This window comes from Rattus rattus, chromosome 2, assembly GCF_011064425.1.
Source record: "Rattus rattus isolate New Zealand chromosome 2, Rrattus_CSIRO_v1, whole genome shotgun sequence".
Classification (NCBI taxonomy): domain Eukaryota; kingdom Metazoa; phylum Chordata; class Mammalia; order Rodentia; family Muridae; genus Rattus; species Rattus rattus.
The window spans coordinates 153,116,087-153,132,598 of NC_046155.1; the positions used below are offsets into that span (position 1 = coordinate 153,116,087).

Below are 16,512 nucleotides of genomic sequence, written 5' to 3' on the forward strand. Positions count from 1 at the left end.
GGGAGGGCTCCAGAAAGTGGGAACAGTGTCTCCACAAACAACAGGGATGTGGGAGGCAGGGCTTAAGTGTGCAGGCTCACCCCTGTGCTGGGGGCTGTGAGGAAAGGAAAGAGGGCCTGGCCACTCAAAGATCAGCTCTGGCCCAGTGAGGGACAGCAAGTAGCCTTCGCTGTGAGTCGCATGAAAAACAAAACAAAACAAACAAACAAACAAAAAACTCCAATGACTACAACAACAACAACAAAAACCAGACTTCGTCTTTTCCCTGGGGCCGGATGTAGGACAACAGACTTCTGCTCTTCCCTTCCCTCTGGAAGAATGGCTTTGAAAGGACAGTTGGGAGGAGTGTCATTTAAGCTTCATTTTTGGGGGGCGTGAAGAACCCAGGGGCACCATCCCCATGAGTGCAGACCGCGCGCCCTCTGCTGCTGCAGCCAACCTCTCAGAGCACCTGGTAAATCGGATTGGGCTTTGAGCCTGCAGGACACTGAGGGGTGGAGTCAGGAGACAGGGGTCTGGGTCCCCTGTCCTGCATCGCTTGAGGATGTCTCCTCTGGCGGAGCCAGGAGGCGACTCTGGTGGCGCATCTGGCAAAAGCAGCGAAGGCGCAGCAGGGCTGTCTGTGGAGATGCGCTCCACTATGCTGGACAGGCAGTCGAGGCTCGACACAGCCGCACTCTTCCCTGGTCTGGGCTCTGTGAAGGGAGGGGAAGGTTAATAATCCAAACTTGAGTCTCTTCTCAAGTTTCCTGCCCCCCTAAGCACGGAACTTTGTGGCAGAAGGGAAACTGAGGACTTGCTAGACTGCAAGGGAAAAGGAGAGGAAGGCGCATATCATAGTTCTTCCCCACCCCACCCCCAACGCTTCCCTCAGTCACCCCAAGATATGGGTGTTTATGTGGTGGAGGTGGGAAGAAATACCAAGCTTAGGGAGCGAGAAAAGTTTCAAGGGGACACGGAAGGCCGATGAGAGCCCGCTAGTTGGGAACAGCTGAGAATACGCACCGCTGGACGCCTCACTGTAGTAGGCGGCGTCGTAGCCATTCTGCCGCCGGGGGGCTTTGGGGGCCGCTGTAATCCATCTGCGAATAGCAAGGACGACGAAGTCAGGACTATAGGGCCTGAGTGGGTCTCAAGCAAGACTCCTTGTCATCACCCCTCCCTCACTCCCTTAGTGTTAGCTGCCGGTTCCAGGACTGGTGCAGCCCCATTTAGGAGGTAGGAGCCAGCACTCATTGGAAGCTGTCGCATGCAGAGCCAAACTGAGAGTGGACAGTCACCCAAGAACAATAATCTGCATTAGGGTAATAAGGATTTGAGGAGGAAAAGCGTATCCCAGGGTCTGCGCAGCAGGGTTCTAACAACACCCTTAATTGGCAGAATCATAGATGCCCTGGGTCTCCAAAAGCGACTCAATGACAGATACCATGAGCATCTGGGCATAAAGGACACCCCACCCCAAGGGCCTTGGAAACGTTTTTGCAGATACTCTGGGCGCTGCCTCCACTTGTCATCCTCCTTGGTCACAGCCTTACCATGCCATCAGAGCAGTTGGAGCGCGGGCTGGACGCGTCTGAGTCGCCGCTGTAGTGCTCACTGCCACGGCCTGGGGGCAGCGGGCCAGGTGCGTAGAAGGCAGCGGCGCCAGGGGGCGCGGCGTCCTGGTCGCGCAGCAGAGCCTGCAGACCTTCAATGTAGCGGATGGCGTTGCGCAGGATCTCCACCTTGGGTAGCCGCTGGTTCGGGTTGCTGGACGTGCAGCGCTTAAGCGTCTCGAAGGCCTCGTTCACTTTGCTCAGGCGGCGCCGCTCACGCATGGTGGCGGCCTTGCGGCGATCAGCGTTAGTGGTCTTGCGCTTGCACGCCTTGCAGGCCCACAGCAAGCAGCGACCCGCCTGGTGGTGCCCGCTGGGCGCGCGCACATGCTCATCCTCGCGAGCGCCTGGGCCTGGGTGCACCGTAGTGGGGAAGTGTGCGTGCTCCTCCGGCTTCAGGAGGGCTCCCACGTGCACCAGGCGCGGGTCCAGGTCCTCAAAAAAGCGCAGGTCTGGTGAGTCGAAACACGGATCATCATAGAAGTCATCGGCTGTCGCAAAGGAGCAGAGAGAGCCGTCAGGGCCTAGCAAGTCTGTGTCCCGGAGTGGCGGCGATAGTAGCTCCATGTCCCAGTTCTGGGTCCTGCCTCTTGCTCAACCCAAGCCTGAAGAGTCGTCTTAACTTTCTGTCACTCCTGAACCCCAATGGTACAATGACAATGGTTCTGACGGTTGGAATGCACACCGGCTGTCCTCTACCTTCCCTCCCTGTCCTGTCCGGTCAGAGGTGTGGTGAAGAAAGCAGTCGCGTCCTGGGGCGTCCTGGCCCCTAGCTTCGAGCCAGGCGCCCTGGGCTATTTATCCAGGCTAGCCTAAAAGCCCGGGAGCTGGAAAGGGAGGCTGGAGGCGGGGGCGCCTCAAGCCAATAGGAGTGTAGTAGGGCGGAGCTTGGGGTCCCCAGGGTAGCCACTGGGGCCAGGAACTGCCCCCTCCCGCGACTCTGTGCTAGGGCAGCTGCCTAGCCAGGGAGGAGGGCAGAGACTGGCAGTCAGAAGCGCGATAGCACTTGGCTATCCGGTGCAGCCTGCCCAAGTCTCCCCAGTGCCTACTCCTCCAGCCTCTGTGTGCTGACTTCAGTGTTCACTTCGGAGCTGACCTCGGACTCCACTCTGTCTTGTGATTTGTAGGGATACCAGGCACAGCATAGGAGTTAGAAATCAGATTGCAGGTGGTTCAGAGAGAGAGACTCAGGGCCACGGGGCAAAGACACCTCTAGAGAAGATCGGAGAAATGGTGACACCCAGAGAAGTTGAGCCAAGGACGAAGTGGGCAAGAGACAGTGAGACTCAAAATGTCTAGGTGGGCAAACCGGAGACAAACGATTTACTGACAGTGTTATCTGGTCATTCTCCACCTAAATGGCTCAGAGAACATCTGATCTTTCAGGAAGCTTAGAATCCCGGCTTATCTATGTGTAGTGGGAATCATCATCAAAACTTCAAGCCATTCTACTCAAACTGGGGTGGACAGCCCAAGGAAAAGAGGGAGGGAGAGGGAGGCTCCACCCAACTTATGGGTCTGTTCTGTGAACAAGATTCCTTCTGGAAGTGTCTAGAGACCCAAGGCGGGGAAGGGGGACTCCGGGGGGGGGCGGTTGTCTAGGTTGATCTGTTTCTACAGAGAAGAAAACCCGTTTTTGCTCTGAGGGGAGCCATGGGAAATGCCTTTCTTAAGGGTCGTGATGGCCAGAACTTGGCCTGAGGATCTCACCTACAGTAGAGTCCGCACAATTTTGTTGAGATGACCTCTTCCCAAGTCTGTGTCCACTACATACCCAGGAACAATGACAAGGTCCAGGAGTAACTGTGGTGATGGTTGAGAATCCAAATCAGGGAAGGATGTGGAAATGTCAGTGGAGGTGCACGACTCTGCCATCTTCTTGCTTCTGTCTCCAGCACCCAGTTGCACAGTATAACCAGCAAGCTTCCCAGACTGCCTGGGACACCGAGCCCTGGCAGAGGCCCCTGGCGGCTCTTGCTCTGTTTCTCTGGAGACTGCAGCTGAGTCTCTTCCAGCAGGTTCACTGGGGGGGGGTAGGATCAAAAGGAAGGGGCCACCTTGTGGGATCTCTGTCTCTCCTACACAACCCAAAACACCCCAACCCTGGGATGCTCATGCTTTTGAGGGTTCTAGCTAGAAGTCTTCCTTGGCTATGTCTTCTCTCCTGGATGCCAGAAACCTAAGCAAGGGTGATGTAGGTGTCTTTCCTACGAACTTCTGAAAGCCATCTTAACTGGCCCATTGTACAGACTGGAAAGCCCTCTCTACCCAGCAGACCGAGCCAGGAACCTCTTTTGGAGTCCAAAGGTTTTCATGTCTCCGACACCCGGGGGGCTGATGGTCCCCATCATGAAGTGCTCACACTTTACGCCATGGTTTCGCCTTTGTTTGTTCATCCAGCATTCACTGTGGCTTATCTAGCACACAATAGCTACTGGTCCGGGTACTGGGGACCCAGCAGAAAACACAACCAAGGCCCTATTCACGTAGTTGAATTATAGGGAAGTCAATCAAGCAAGGGCGTTTGTGTGGTATCAGGGGTTTACCAACTCCACAAAATAAAATAAAAAATAAAATAAAGCAAGAGGTAATCTTTATTCCAGCGATCAGGGAAGGATCCTCTGGGATGGCTGTGTTTGTGTAGTGCCGTGGATGAAGGGAGACAGAAGCTACTCTTAGCAGATATTTAGAGTTAGAGAGAGGGACAAACATGTGTAAAGGTCCTGGGGCAGCACTGCTCGACAGGTTTAATGCACAGCAAGCAGGCTCGAACTCAGCTTGTGTCCCCAACTTGACTGGGAGCCACCATTCTTCTTAATGGCTCTGTTCTAGGTTTATTCTTCCAGTTCTCCTCCTCTTCCCCTTCTTTCTCTTCCTCCTCTTCCTCCCCCGCCCCTTTCCTCTAATACTGAACAGGGATCCATCCTCAGAGTTATTCTCGCTACTCTCAACTTTAGTTCTGTTCCCTGGACTTGCCCTAGGATTGGCTGAATTGGGTCTCAGCTCGGTGCTTTACAAGTAGGTGGGAGGTAAGGACATAAAAGGTGGCCCAGTCAGAGGACAGTGCCACAGTCCAAACAAGTGCTCATGGCCACTCAGGCGGCTGCTTACTTTTGGGAGGCAAAGTGAATCTGGTGAAAAGTAGCTGAATTCCAGGTACACTGTCAAGATGGAGCTGGGCAGGCTTGCAGAGATGGGGTGGCTCAACACTTAAGGATACCCACTGGTCTTGCAGAGGACCTGGGTTTGACTCCCAGCACCTGCATGGTTGTTCACGACTGCCCATAACCCCAGTTCTAGGGATCAGATGCCCTCTTCTGACTTTTGTGGGTCACAGACGTGCTTGCAGGCAAAGTCCGAGGGCACGTAAAAACGTTTAAAAATAAAGATGGGGCTAGCAGGATTTCTTGATGACTGAATGCGGACGCAGGGACAAGGGAGGCATCAAAGACGGCTTTTGGAAGGAGGGAGCTGGGACACAGTGGGTGAGTGAGTGTCAGATCAAAGATCCAGTTCGGGCAAAATTTGAAATTCACAATAAACATTCAAGGTGGATTTGTAGAGTCTGAGCAGAATTCATGTGGCCAGAGGTCCGAAGGTCCAGAGGGGAAGGCTGGGCATGATGAAGTGCTGTCCACTGCTCCTGTAAGACACCTCCCAGGTCTGTCGCTTCCAAGGTCACCATCTAGATTATGCTAACTCCTGCCCTTGGCTCACTTAGACGGCCCCACTAATCTCTTTTCCCCTCTCTTGTGGGAGTAGATCTGGAGCAAGAGTCAGGTTAAGGTGTTTCCAAAATCTCACCCTGAGATCTCATACCCCCGCCTATGCCTCACCAGAGAAGGTCAGGTAGCCAGGCAGGCTTTCTCCTTATGAGGTCATGTCCTGTCCAGCAGTACCTGGAATTCCTCCTTATGCAAACGAGGCATCCCCAGTAGCCCAGCCCAGAACAATGATGTACATGCACCCCTGTAGCCTCTACTCACCCTCCAAATTTAAATAGCTTTTGGTCCCCCATTAAAGGAGTTACTCCATGGAAGCAGTCGCTTCCCTAGAAGTCTGCTCCTTGCTGTGCTCACCCAGCGTTTGAGGTCTCCATCATCTCCAGCTGTTCCTGCCTCACTTTCCCTCCCAGGTCTGATCATGCTTTAAGGGAGGGGAAGAAGAGGGGGGGATTGGAAGGACGCTTTCTAGCACACTTGTCCCTGAAGCTCAATCCTTGTACAGCAGCCTCAGGGAATGAAGGAAGTCCCTGAGTTCTTCGCACCTGCTTACCATTGGGCCAGATAAAATCTCATGTCCTTCCCCAACTATATGGTCATTCAGGAACCCTACTCACCCTGTCTCCAAACTTCCCCTGGAGCCACTCTCTCCACAGATCGCCCTGTCCTGGTTAGCCCCCTTCCCTTCTTTCAGCCCCACACAGCCTCCCTCAGAGTCATGGAGTCTCACGCCTGCTGCCTCAAGCCTGCTGCTTTCTCCCCTGGCCCTACCCATGATTGGCAGCTTTTCAGGACTCAGGTCTCAACTCCAGTGTTGCCTTTGGGATGTCTGTGGCCATTTCTTCCCAGATAGTTATTCTCCCAGGCTTGGGGAATGTCACTCAGCCTTTCCTCTATAACAATCCTGTCTGCCTGTCTGTTATTCACTGAGGGGCATGAAGACAGCCAGAGTGCAGGAATGCTTTGCTCACCGTGGCGTCTTCCACGGCGGTAACAGTGGTTACGTGTCAAGTGAATGAATAAACAGCCTTGGGTTCTTTCGATTTCTATCCTTATATTTGAATTTAGCAAAATGTGTTACAGGTCATTCTATGTCAGCAAACCTGGGTACTGTGTAAGTGATTATTCACATGAGCCCTCACACTGCGTCTTCCCCGGCAGTAGAGGCTCATCTGCCTGGGACACACTCCCTCCCACTGACCTGCTGAAACATCGCAACGGTATGCTACCAAGAGATGTGGTGCTCATCATAAACGCCCTTTCGTTTGACTTACATCCACGGTGAGGGTTGCAAGTGACTGTTACTAGCAGTGGTTTTGATGGAAGATACTGTTTCCTCCGTCTTTGAACCTCGGCTGCAGGTGCTCAGCACACAGTAGGCACACCGCAAATGTCCCTTGGCTGATGAACAAGCAAGTCTGCTTCAGTATGCAGTGCCTCGGCTTCCCCAAGGAAGCATTCAAACCATTTGTGCAAATCTATTGTCTTTCTTTCTCTCAAACCTGAGCAAGCAACAGCAAACACAGAAATAAGTTTTATGCGCAATCTAAGTGATTAATCACAACTTCGCTTTTTGTTTTATGGTCGTCAAAACTTTCCCCCAGGAGAATGCCATTGGCTCTGGGCTGAGGTGTTGTCCCTTCAATGCAGGGCCTCTTAGGCTATAGGCCCACTGACCTGGAGAAGCACACAGCTCACCCTGGGGCTCAGTTCTCCTGTCCCCATAGGTGGCTCCTTTGATTTCCCCCCTGTCCTTTCCAGGGCTTGCTGTTCAGCCCCCTTGGCTAGTCTGCCCAGGGGCTATGAATGGAGAGCTGGCTTTGGGGCAGGAATGTTGGTCTGGCTAGGCCTCTGGGGTGTTGCACCATGGGGAGCGGCAGCCTTTATATATATAGCCTCTGGAAACCGGATCCAACCAGCACCTGCCCCAAGCCTCGGGCACCTCTGCCCTACCCACACTGGACCTGTGGCCTCTGCACTTTGCTACTGCAGGCTGCATTGCTGGCTTGTGTCTAGGGGGCTGAAGGAACCAAGGATGAAACCATGGAGAGGTCAGGTGGAACAGGACCAGCCCCAGGTTCAATCTCTGTCCTAGGCTTTCCTTTCCCATGTATCCTGCTCTGTTCTCTTCCGGTTTCGCTTCCCAGGAAGCCTGAAACTGCCTGCTACCAAGTAAAGATCTGGCCAATTTAAGCTGATCTAGAGGAATTGTGGCTGGGCGCAGACTTGGTCCTGGTCATGACCAGGGTCCCAGAGATGTCTCCTATGTCTCACTCTGGGAGTCTTCCAGACTCTGGTATGTACAGGACCTTGGGAGTCTGGCAAATGAACTAGGTGGTTGATGTCAGATGTTCTCACAGCAGTAAGGGACAAGAACACTGAGATGGTCCAGGGTCTGTGGGTTTGGGAGGTGGTGTACGCACTGTGGGACCCTTCAGGAGGAGAAGTCTATGGGTCGTTCTTTCATTCAACAAACATGTATTCAGGTGCTGGGAATGCAGCAAGCAAAAGAGTATTCCGGTCACGTGGAGCTGATATTTTGAGAGAGCAAGATAGACGACAAACACTAAATATACCAATTAGTCAATTTCATAGCCCACCACAAAGGTAGGATGTTTGGTACAAGACACTAAAGGCAGAGCAAGTGGAGGGCACAGGTGTGCACTGTGGGGAGTGTGTTAACTGGAGTGACACGGTGACATTTGTGCAAAATGGTAAAAGAAGATCTGGGACCAGCCCAGGGGACCTCTGGGGAAGAATGTTCCAGGCAGAGAAAAAGGCATAATGGAGCATCCTCTGTGGAAGGAGACCTCTTCCGGAAGTGACAAGGAGGCCATGACTCAGTGTCTAGTGCTGTGTGTGCTCGGTGAGGGTGTGCAGAGGGAGAGAACTCAGAGTAGGGCTGGATGAGCCATCTGCCAAACTAACCAAACGCCACCAGGGCACTCTTTAGACAGGTTATTGGCAGTTTCTTCTGCTCCCTATTTAATATGATCACGAAAAGCTCCCTCCCATACCAACAAGCTCCTAAAGTGAACATTTTTTCTCAAGAGGGAAATTTCTAGCTATTACGTTTTCCTTTAGTTATAAATTCATGGAGAAGTAAACTTCCATTCAGCTCAGCATGTAAGGGGCAGAGGGCACAGGGTGGCTTGCCATGAAGTTGACACTGGAGAACATCACAATAGTCCCCAACTTTTCACTACCTTGGCCGTGCACTGTTCATGACTCATATGCCAGGCACACCTCACAGACATCCACAGGCCATGTACACCCCATGGGACATAAACCCATCAGAGGCCCTGTATACCTCTCATGTCAAGCACATATCACATACCATGAGCACCTCACATGCCAGGCACACATCAGTACCACACATGCCTCATCCTATGTACAATTCACACACATGCCTCATCCTTTGTACAGTTCACAGATGATGCACACACCACTTACATAGAACACTCCATGGGTCACAGATACCTCACAAGCCAAGCACGCCACTATGCAATTCACACCTACATGCCATGAACACCTCATATCCCATTCATACTTCAGCCACCTTTGCACCTTACACACCATCCCCACTGCACGTGCAATTAACTCCTCACCTGCCAATCATTGCATGCATGCCATTCACACCACACACACCATTCGCACTCCACGTGGTAATCACTTTGTACATGCCACGCACACACTTCAAGTACCATTCACACCATGCATGTCAATCATAAGCCAGAAGCCTCCCATGCCATGTACACCCCACAAGCTATTCACCTGCCTTTTACACCTTACATGCCATTCCCACTGCACATGCCATTCATACCCCACATGGCTTTCATCCCCTGCATGCTATCCACATGTCATTTACATCCCACATGCTTTTCATGCTATTCACACTCCACATGTCATTTATACCTCACATGTCTTTCTTGTTCTTCATTCCATTCACCCTTCATGAGTGTTCACACTGCCATTCACACTTCACATGGCATTCACATCACATATGCCATGCCATGCTATGCACATGTTATGCCTATGCCATAATACCCCTCACCTCCCAGTTCTTTTTCAAGACTAGGAAGCCCAGGAAATGAAAATCAACAGGACCTAGGACTGTCTGGCAGGGTCGGAAGTCTGTAAGCACCCCCTGCTGCCTGGCTTCTGGAACACCCTGAGAGCTATTCATCTGGACTCCCCTGTAGGCTTATTCTTTATGTAGCTGAAGACCTTTCCTGCCTGAGAGGTGAGCTCTGTGTTCTAGTGGAACATAGATTTTTTAAAGATCCTAAATGTAAACCCACTGAGTTAACAGAACCAAACAAAGGACAGATGTACGGCTTAAAAGCTAGAGATGCTAAAAGGGCTCTTGAAAGTGTCAGTCGTTCTGGGAAAGGGCATTAGCCATGTGAAAGGAGAGGTCGCAGCGAATGAAGAAACAACTGGGGGGAGGGATTTAAGTCAGATGGGAGAAACGGTGTGAACGACATGAGTGGTATGAACAGGATGTGGGGTGTGAACGGCGTGCAAGCTGTGAATGGCGTGTGCAATGTGGATGATGCATAAGGTGTAAACGGCAGGTGAGTGTGAACTGTGTGTACGGCGTGTGTAGTCTGTGTGAAGCATAGATAGCACGTGAGGAGGGAATGGCGCGTGCTGTGTGAGTTGGGATTGACCTCGAGCTGAGCTGACATGGCTGAATAGGAAGGTGCCGAAGTTGCCTCCTACTCATGTATGTAGGCAGTCATGGTCACCAGAGGGTGTCTTTCTGTGTCCTCTGCCTGTGTTGTTCCACAGAGGGTAGTCCGAAGGTGCAAGCCACGGGCCTGACAGAGCCGATGAGCACACTTGCGTGCAACAATTGTTGGTTTTTGCCCCCACCCTTCCACGTCCCTATGTGAGTAGCACAGGCACCATGGCCATCTCCCACGCCGGCTTCCCCTCATGCTCCGCCCCAGTTTTCTCCCACAGTGCACACTGCTTTGGGAACACCTCACATGTAATGAACATATCTCTCCATGGATGCCTCTCATATCAGTATATCTTCCATGTAGCACAGCTTTGTGTTTGTGCACCCCTATTGCAGAATTGACACGTTCGCGTGGATGTGCGTGCCTTCGCCATGTGACTTCACCTTGTGCCTGGTGTGCCCCCGCCACACTTTGTGCATGTAGAGCTATGGTGAGCACTAACATCGGTGCCCGTCCCGTTCTGTGTTAGTTCTCTGCCACTGTAGACCTCACGCACGGTGTGCGTCTCTCACACACCTTACAGTCAGGGTTTCTGTTGCTGTGATAAACACCATGACAGAAAACAACTTGGGGAGGAAAGGGTTTATTTCAGCTTGTAGCTTGTTGTCAATCATCCGGGGAAATCACGGCAGGAACTCAAGGCAGAAACTGATGCAGAGGCCACGAAGGAGTGCTGCTTACTGGCTTCCTCTCCATGTCTTGCTCAATCTTCTTTCTTATGCCACCGCCCAGGACCACTTCCCAGGGGCAGCACTGCCCTCGATGTGCTAGTACATCACAGGTCTGCTCTTCAGTCAACCTGGTCCGGTATTTTCTCAGTTGACATTTCTTCTTCCCAGATGATTCTGGCTTGGGTCCAGTTGACTTAAAACTAACCAGGACACACGAACATGTGGTACTCTGTATCCTTCTTGCTTTGTGCGCACATCCACATCATACCTCATGTGTGCATTGAATGCACTCTGCACTGTGTGCATCCCCAACGCTGTGGCCACCTCACACACCCTACACCTTTTACATTATGTACCCATCACATCCATGTAGAACTCACACACGCACACCATGCACACACCTCAGCCTGTGTGATGCCACACTCTGTGAACCACTCTCACAGTTGAGACAAACAATAAGCTTGGTCTCCTCATTCACACCCCATGCATACCAGCGTTCAATCTGTCCTTCCACATCACCTAGTATTGCGGTTTCTCAGTCTCCTTTCTAAGTGCTATAGTATACCGTCACTATGTATGTATGTATGTATGTATGTATGTATGTATGTATGTATGTATGTATGTGTGTATGTTTGGTATGTATGTATGTTTGTACATATGTATGTATGTATGTATGTATATGTATATGCATGCATGTATATGAAGGGATCTACGTATGAGGGAGAACATGGCTTTTTCTTTCTGATTTCAGGTAACCTCATTCTCACATTTTGTGACCCCCTCCATAGCACACACATCTCACATGTAAGTGTAGCTTACACACAGAACATATTACATATCTTCCATATTGTGTTTCACATTATACCTCATATGCTAGGTGTCCTTACTTGTGTATATCTTCCAGGCTGTGTACTCTATTCCACCAGCTATACCTCACATGCCGAGTGCATGCCACAGTACCCATTAATACATCTCACATGCTAAGTGCATGCCACAGTACCTACTGGACACATCTTACATGCCAAGTGCATGCTTCAGTACCCACTGGATACATCTCACAAGCCGAGTACATGCCACCATGGCTCTCAGTCTAGTCCAAGTTCTTCTACACCTTGGTTTTGCTGTGAATTTCTGTCTGCACTGTTGTCTGCCATCCTCTGCCCAGCCCGGAGGAGGAAGACACTAAGTCCATGGCCCTGCCTCCTCCTTACTGTCTGCAGTCGGGGCTTTGTAAGACAGCCTTTTCTGCCCAGAGGAGGTCAGATGTCCAGTTCTGGCTGATATAGGAGCAGGCTGCTCAGGGGCTGAGGGGAAGTATGGCGACAGGGAAGCCATATGGGACAGGACCCAGGGCAGCTGTGGTAGTGCCTCTTTCCTGCCTAGTCAGTCCACCTGCCCCCCCTGGGGGGTTCCAAGGGGCTTGGATTAAGGCACACACAGCCACTGGACTCTAGAGACAGGTGCCAGCTGCCCACAGCAGCTGCCCTAGCCACATGCCTTTGAGGGGAAGACAGGCTGATCTGCCAAACCTGCCCACCCCTGGCCAGTAGCAGCAGGGACAGAGGTTTCTGGGCTGGAGGACAGAGGGCCAAGACACTCAGAAGCCTCTGGCTGTCTGGGTGCCTATGCTCACCTCCTGTCTGCCTCCTCCAGGAAGCATTCCTGGCTTGCTGCCTCCCCCGTTTGGGGGAAACTGGCTTATGATCCATGTGTTTTCCACCCTTGTGGTGTCCCTGAACATACTGTTTCTAAGCCACCAGCCAGAAATTGAAGCAGGATCTGAGGGTAATTCAGAGTCTGGTCTCAGAGAACTCTCCTAATGGTTGGAGAAACTCACAGCAAAATCATCACAGCATCCCATAGAGTGCCCAGAGAAGGCTGATGGGTGATCAAGACCTCCCTGAACAGAAGCGCTGGTATTTGTGTTGGTACTGAAGGTAGGAGAGCTAAAGGGAAAGGCAGTCCAGGGTTAGAGGACCATGCTTGACAGCCAGGAGACACACCAACATGCTCAGGGATGCCCCGCACCTTGCTGAGCCTTTATCCAGGACCAGTTAGGCCACCTTGGGTCTCTAAAGGGATGACTGGGCTGTCTTAGGGGAAGCCTACAGACAACAGGTCATGTGTATGGAGGGACAAGATGGTCACCTTAGTCAATAAGGAGGGCTTGACTGTTAGTCTGGTGACCTGGGCTTCCCTCTTCCTGTGATGCCCTATGGTGTGGTCCTCTCAGCCCTCTGATGACATCCCCAGGGCCCAGTTTCTCCACACGAAGGATGCAGGCACTGGTCAAGGGTTCTGCTCACACTCAGGTTGAAGTCCAGCAGGGGACTCTGCTTCTCGATGGCTTCTCTCTCTTTCTTGTGCTCCCCTCTCTGTGCAGGACAGAGCACATGCCCCTGTCCACTGAGAGCCTAAGGTCTGAGGCTGAGCTCACTATGAGTTTAGAAGTTTGCTCCCCAGTGAATTTGAGGGTCCCTACCTCCAGGGCAACCAGGGAAACATGAGTGATCACAGTCTCTTTTCTTTCAGATGCAGCATGAAATCCTACATCCCACTGGACTTGGCCTAGTGACTCTCAACTTGGAATTGACCTTATCGGACACGGCAACTGGATCCCCAGGGTTAGAGCTGTACTACCCAGGGCTCTCCACTGGAATCAGGGATCTGATAAACTGCTCAAATGCAGCAACGTTCCTTTGTGAACTAGAGAATTTACCTGTGTAAATTCCGGTTTCAGTCTCATTTTCTCTAGCTATAAAATGGGTCCAGTTCTAGCACCTAGCACGTGGAGTTGTAAGGTCTCTGCGGACAGGCAGGCACACAGTATGCTAGTGGTGTTCCTGTCTCACAGCGCACAGTGGGAAGTTGGGGATGGTCTTGCCTTGGCTAGAAGCTCTCAGCAAGCAGTGGGTGGGGTGAGGTAGGAATGAAGCAGTCCGGAGCCTGGCTGGCTATTCTGGGCTCAGGACCTCTTGGAATTGGGGGCCATGGTGTGGTGGGAGGCGGCTGGCGGTGTGGGACATGAGGCAGCACAGGCAGCCAGCCAGCCACCCCCAGACAAAGCCTGGCCCCGGGGAGCAGAACACTGATGACAGATGAAGAGGGGCTGGTGCAGACAGGGCGGGGAGGGGGCAGGGAGGCCTGAGGAAGCAGGGTTCCACAGAAGGCTGCGGTCCTGCAGAGTCTACATCTCAGTGTTCAGTGCCTCCATCCTTCCTCACACCAGACACCACGTGTATCCTCATTTCAGAGTGGGAAACTGAGGGAGAGCGAGCGAGAGAGCGAGAGAGCGAGAGAGTGAGAGAGTGAGAGAGCAAGAGCAAGAGAGCAAAAGAGCGAGAGGAGAGGGCAAGAGCAAGAGTGAGAGCGAGTGAACGAGAGAGAGAGAGAGAGAGAGAGAGAGAGAGAGAGAGAGAGAGAGAGAGAGAGAGACCATGTGTAAGCACACGTGTGTCTGTGTGCAGGCAAGAGATCAACTTCATGCCGTAGAAGCCACTCATCTTGTATTTTTGAGACAGTCTCTTACTGAGACGTGTAGCACACCAGTTCAACTAGGTCGGTTGGTCAACAAACCCTGGGCACCCATCTGCCTATGCCTTTCCAGCACTGGGATTACAAATAGATACCACTGTGTTATATTTGGGGGTTTTGTTTTTAAGGTGTATTTTGTTTTTAATGTTTGTATGTGTGTGGGTATATGCGTGAGTGGAGCACTCCGAGGAATTGAAAAGCTTCAGAGTCCCCTGGAGCTGGAGTTATAGGCTGCTGTCAGCTGCCCTGTGTGGGTGCAGGGACCAGACCATGGGCCCTCTGCAAGAGCAGAGCGTGTTTTGACAGCCTGAGTTTCTCTAGCCCCAGGTTTTTATGTGGGTGCTGCATCCTGAACTAAAGTCCTCATGCTTATGCCATCAGTGCTTGACCAAGTGAGCCATGTCCGTGTCCCATCTCCCAGGAAGGCCATTCTGGGTTCATGTTTCCAGCCAACTGGAACAGTCTAGACTTTGGACTTGACTTTCCCAATAGATAAGAGACGGCTACTTTGGGTCCTTGATGGAGGGACACTGCCACTATGAACAAAGGCAGACATGGTCACCCAGAGCTAAAGCTGACTCAGTTTCCCTGTTGTCAAAAAGTAACCATTTCTGCCCTTCTTCTGACCCAAACCATCTGACTTGGGCATCTAGACTGTCACTGTCTCTGGTCATGCGGTGAGAGCTCAATGTGGTCTCGTCCCAGGAACAGAGAGGTGAGCATGGGGAGGAAACACTGGAGGAATAACATGTCTGCCTCTGGGGCCTTGCTAAGCCCATTAGATCTGCTTTGCACTCTTTTAGGACCTCCTTGTCCTTTCTTATCAACCTCCTGTCAAGCCATTGTCATTGTTGCCATGGCAACTTCAAACATAGATGAAAATAGACACAATACTAAAGAACCTCCTCACTAGCTCTGACAACCATTAGCATCTCAGCCCGACCACTAAAGCCTCCATCCTCTCTCCTCGTTTATTTCGAAGCAGATTTTAGACATCTTCTAACTTCATTTGCTTACGTTTGATGACATATTTCTAAAACACAAGGGTTCCTTTTTAGCAGAAGCGCAACATTATCAACATACTAAAAATTAATTCCGTACACCGTCAAGTATCCGGTCAATTACAACATTTCCAATTATTTCATATACATATACTTTGATTGCTTGCCTTGGGATCTAAATGGAGTCCACACACTGTGATTAGTTGATTTACATTCTAAGATTTTAAAAATGTCACCGGTTCATTAGTTATCGTGTGTGAATGTGTATGTGCACCTACATACTTGTGATGGCATGAGGGCGGTGGACAAAGAACATTTTTGGGGAGTCAGTTCTCTCCTTCCATCTTGTGGGGGTCCTGGGCAGAAAAGGCTGTCTTACAAAGCCCCAACTGCAGACAGTAAGGAAGAGGCAGGGCCATGGACTTAGTGTCTTCCTCCTCCGGGCTGGGCAGAGGATGGCAGACAACAGTGCAGACAGAAATTCACAGCAAAACGAAGGCATGGGGTGTGACAGCAAGCAGCATTATCCAATGAGCCATCCTGTGTGTGTGTGTGTGTGTGTGTGTGTGTGTGTGTGTGTGTGTGTGTGTGAGAGAGAGAGAGAGAGAGAGAGAGAGAGAGAGGGAGGGAGAGAGGGAGAGAGGGAGGGAGGGAGAGAGAGAAAGGGCATGGACATGTGAGTGAATGTGTGTGTATGGAGACCCAGAAGTCAGTATTATCAGGGATCTTTCTGAATTATTCTCCTTCTTAATTCTTTGAGTCAGGTCTCTCACCAAACCCAGAATTAATTACTTAGATAAGGCTAGATGGCCAGTGAGATCCACATATCATCCCATCTCCATCCCCAGTCTTCAGCACTGAGATAACAGAGGCACATTACCAAGCCTGGCTTTTACACGGGTGATGGGGATTCAAACTCAGGTCCTTGTGTAGGCAGTAGGCATTCTACCTCCTGAGCTGCATCCCCAGTCCGTATTATAAGTGGTTTTGTTTTTAATTTAAAAGTTCCATCTCCATGTGTATTTGTTTTTCCTTTACAGTTTGTGTATTGACAAAATAAAATAGAATGATGTGCTCATATGCTGATCTGTCCTCTCCAGTCTCTAAAACATGGTGGTTGAACATTGCCTTGGCCAGATTCAGATCTGATCTGTTGGGGCAAGATGGCTCTGTAGGAGACATTGCAGTCTTCCCTTGGGTATGCATAGTAGGTGGATGTCTTCAGACAAGCTTCTTATGGA

At 51.2% G+C, this 16,512-nt stretch overlaps 1 protein-coding gene across 1 annotated transcript; it reads right to left on the reverse strand.

Annotated features, from left to right (window-relative positions):
• Positions 1–442: 442 nt before the first annotated feature.
• On the reverse strand, positions 443–2,346 carry LOC116894338 (myoblast determination protein 1-like). Its single transcript, XM_032896034.1, is given in 6 exon segments — positions 443–508; positions 510–560; positions 562–695; positions 1,006–1,058; positions 1,060–1,082; positions 1,536–2,346. Coding segments are annotated over 6 exon segments (954 nt in total). The 5' UTR covers positions 2,163–2,346.
• Positions 2,347–16,512: the final 14,166 nt, after the last annotated feature.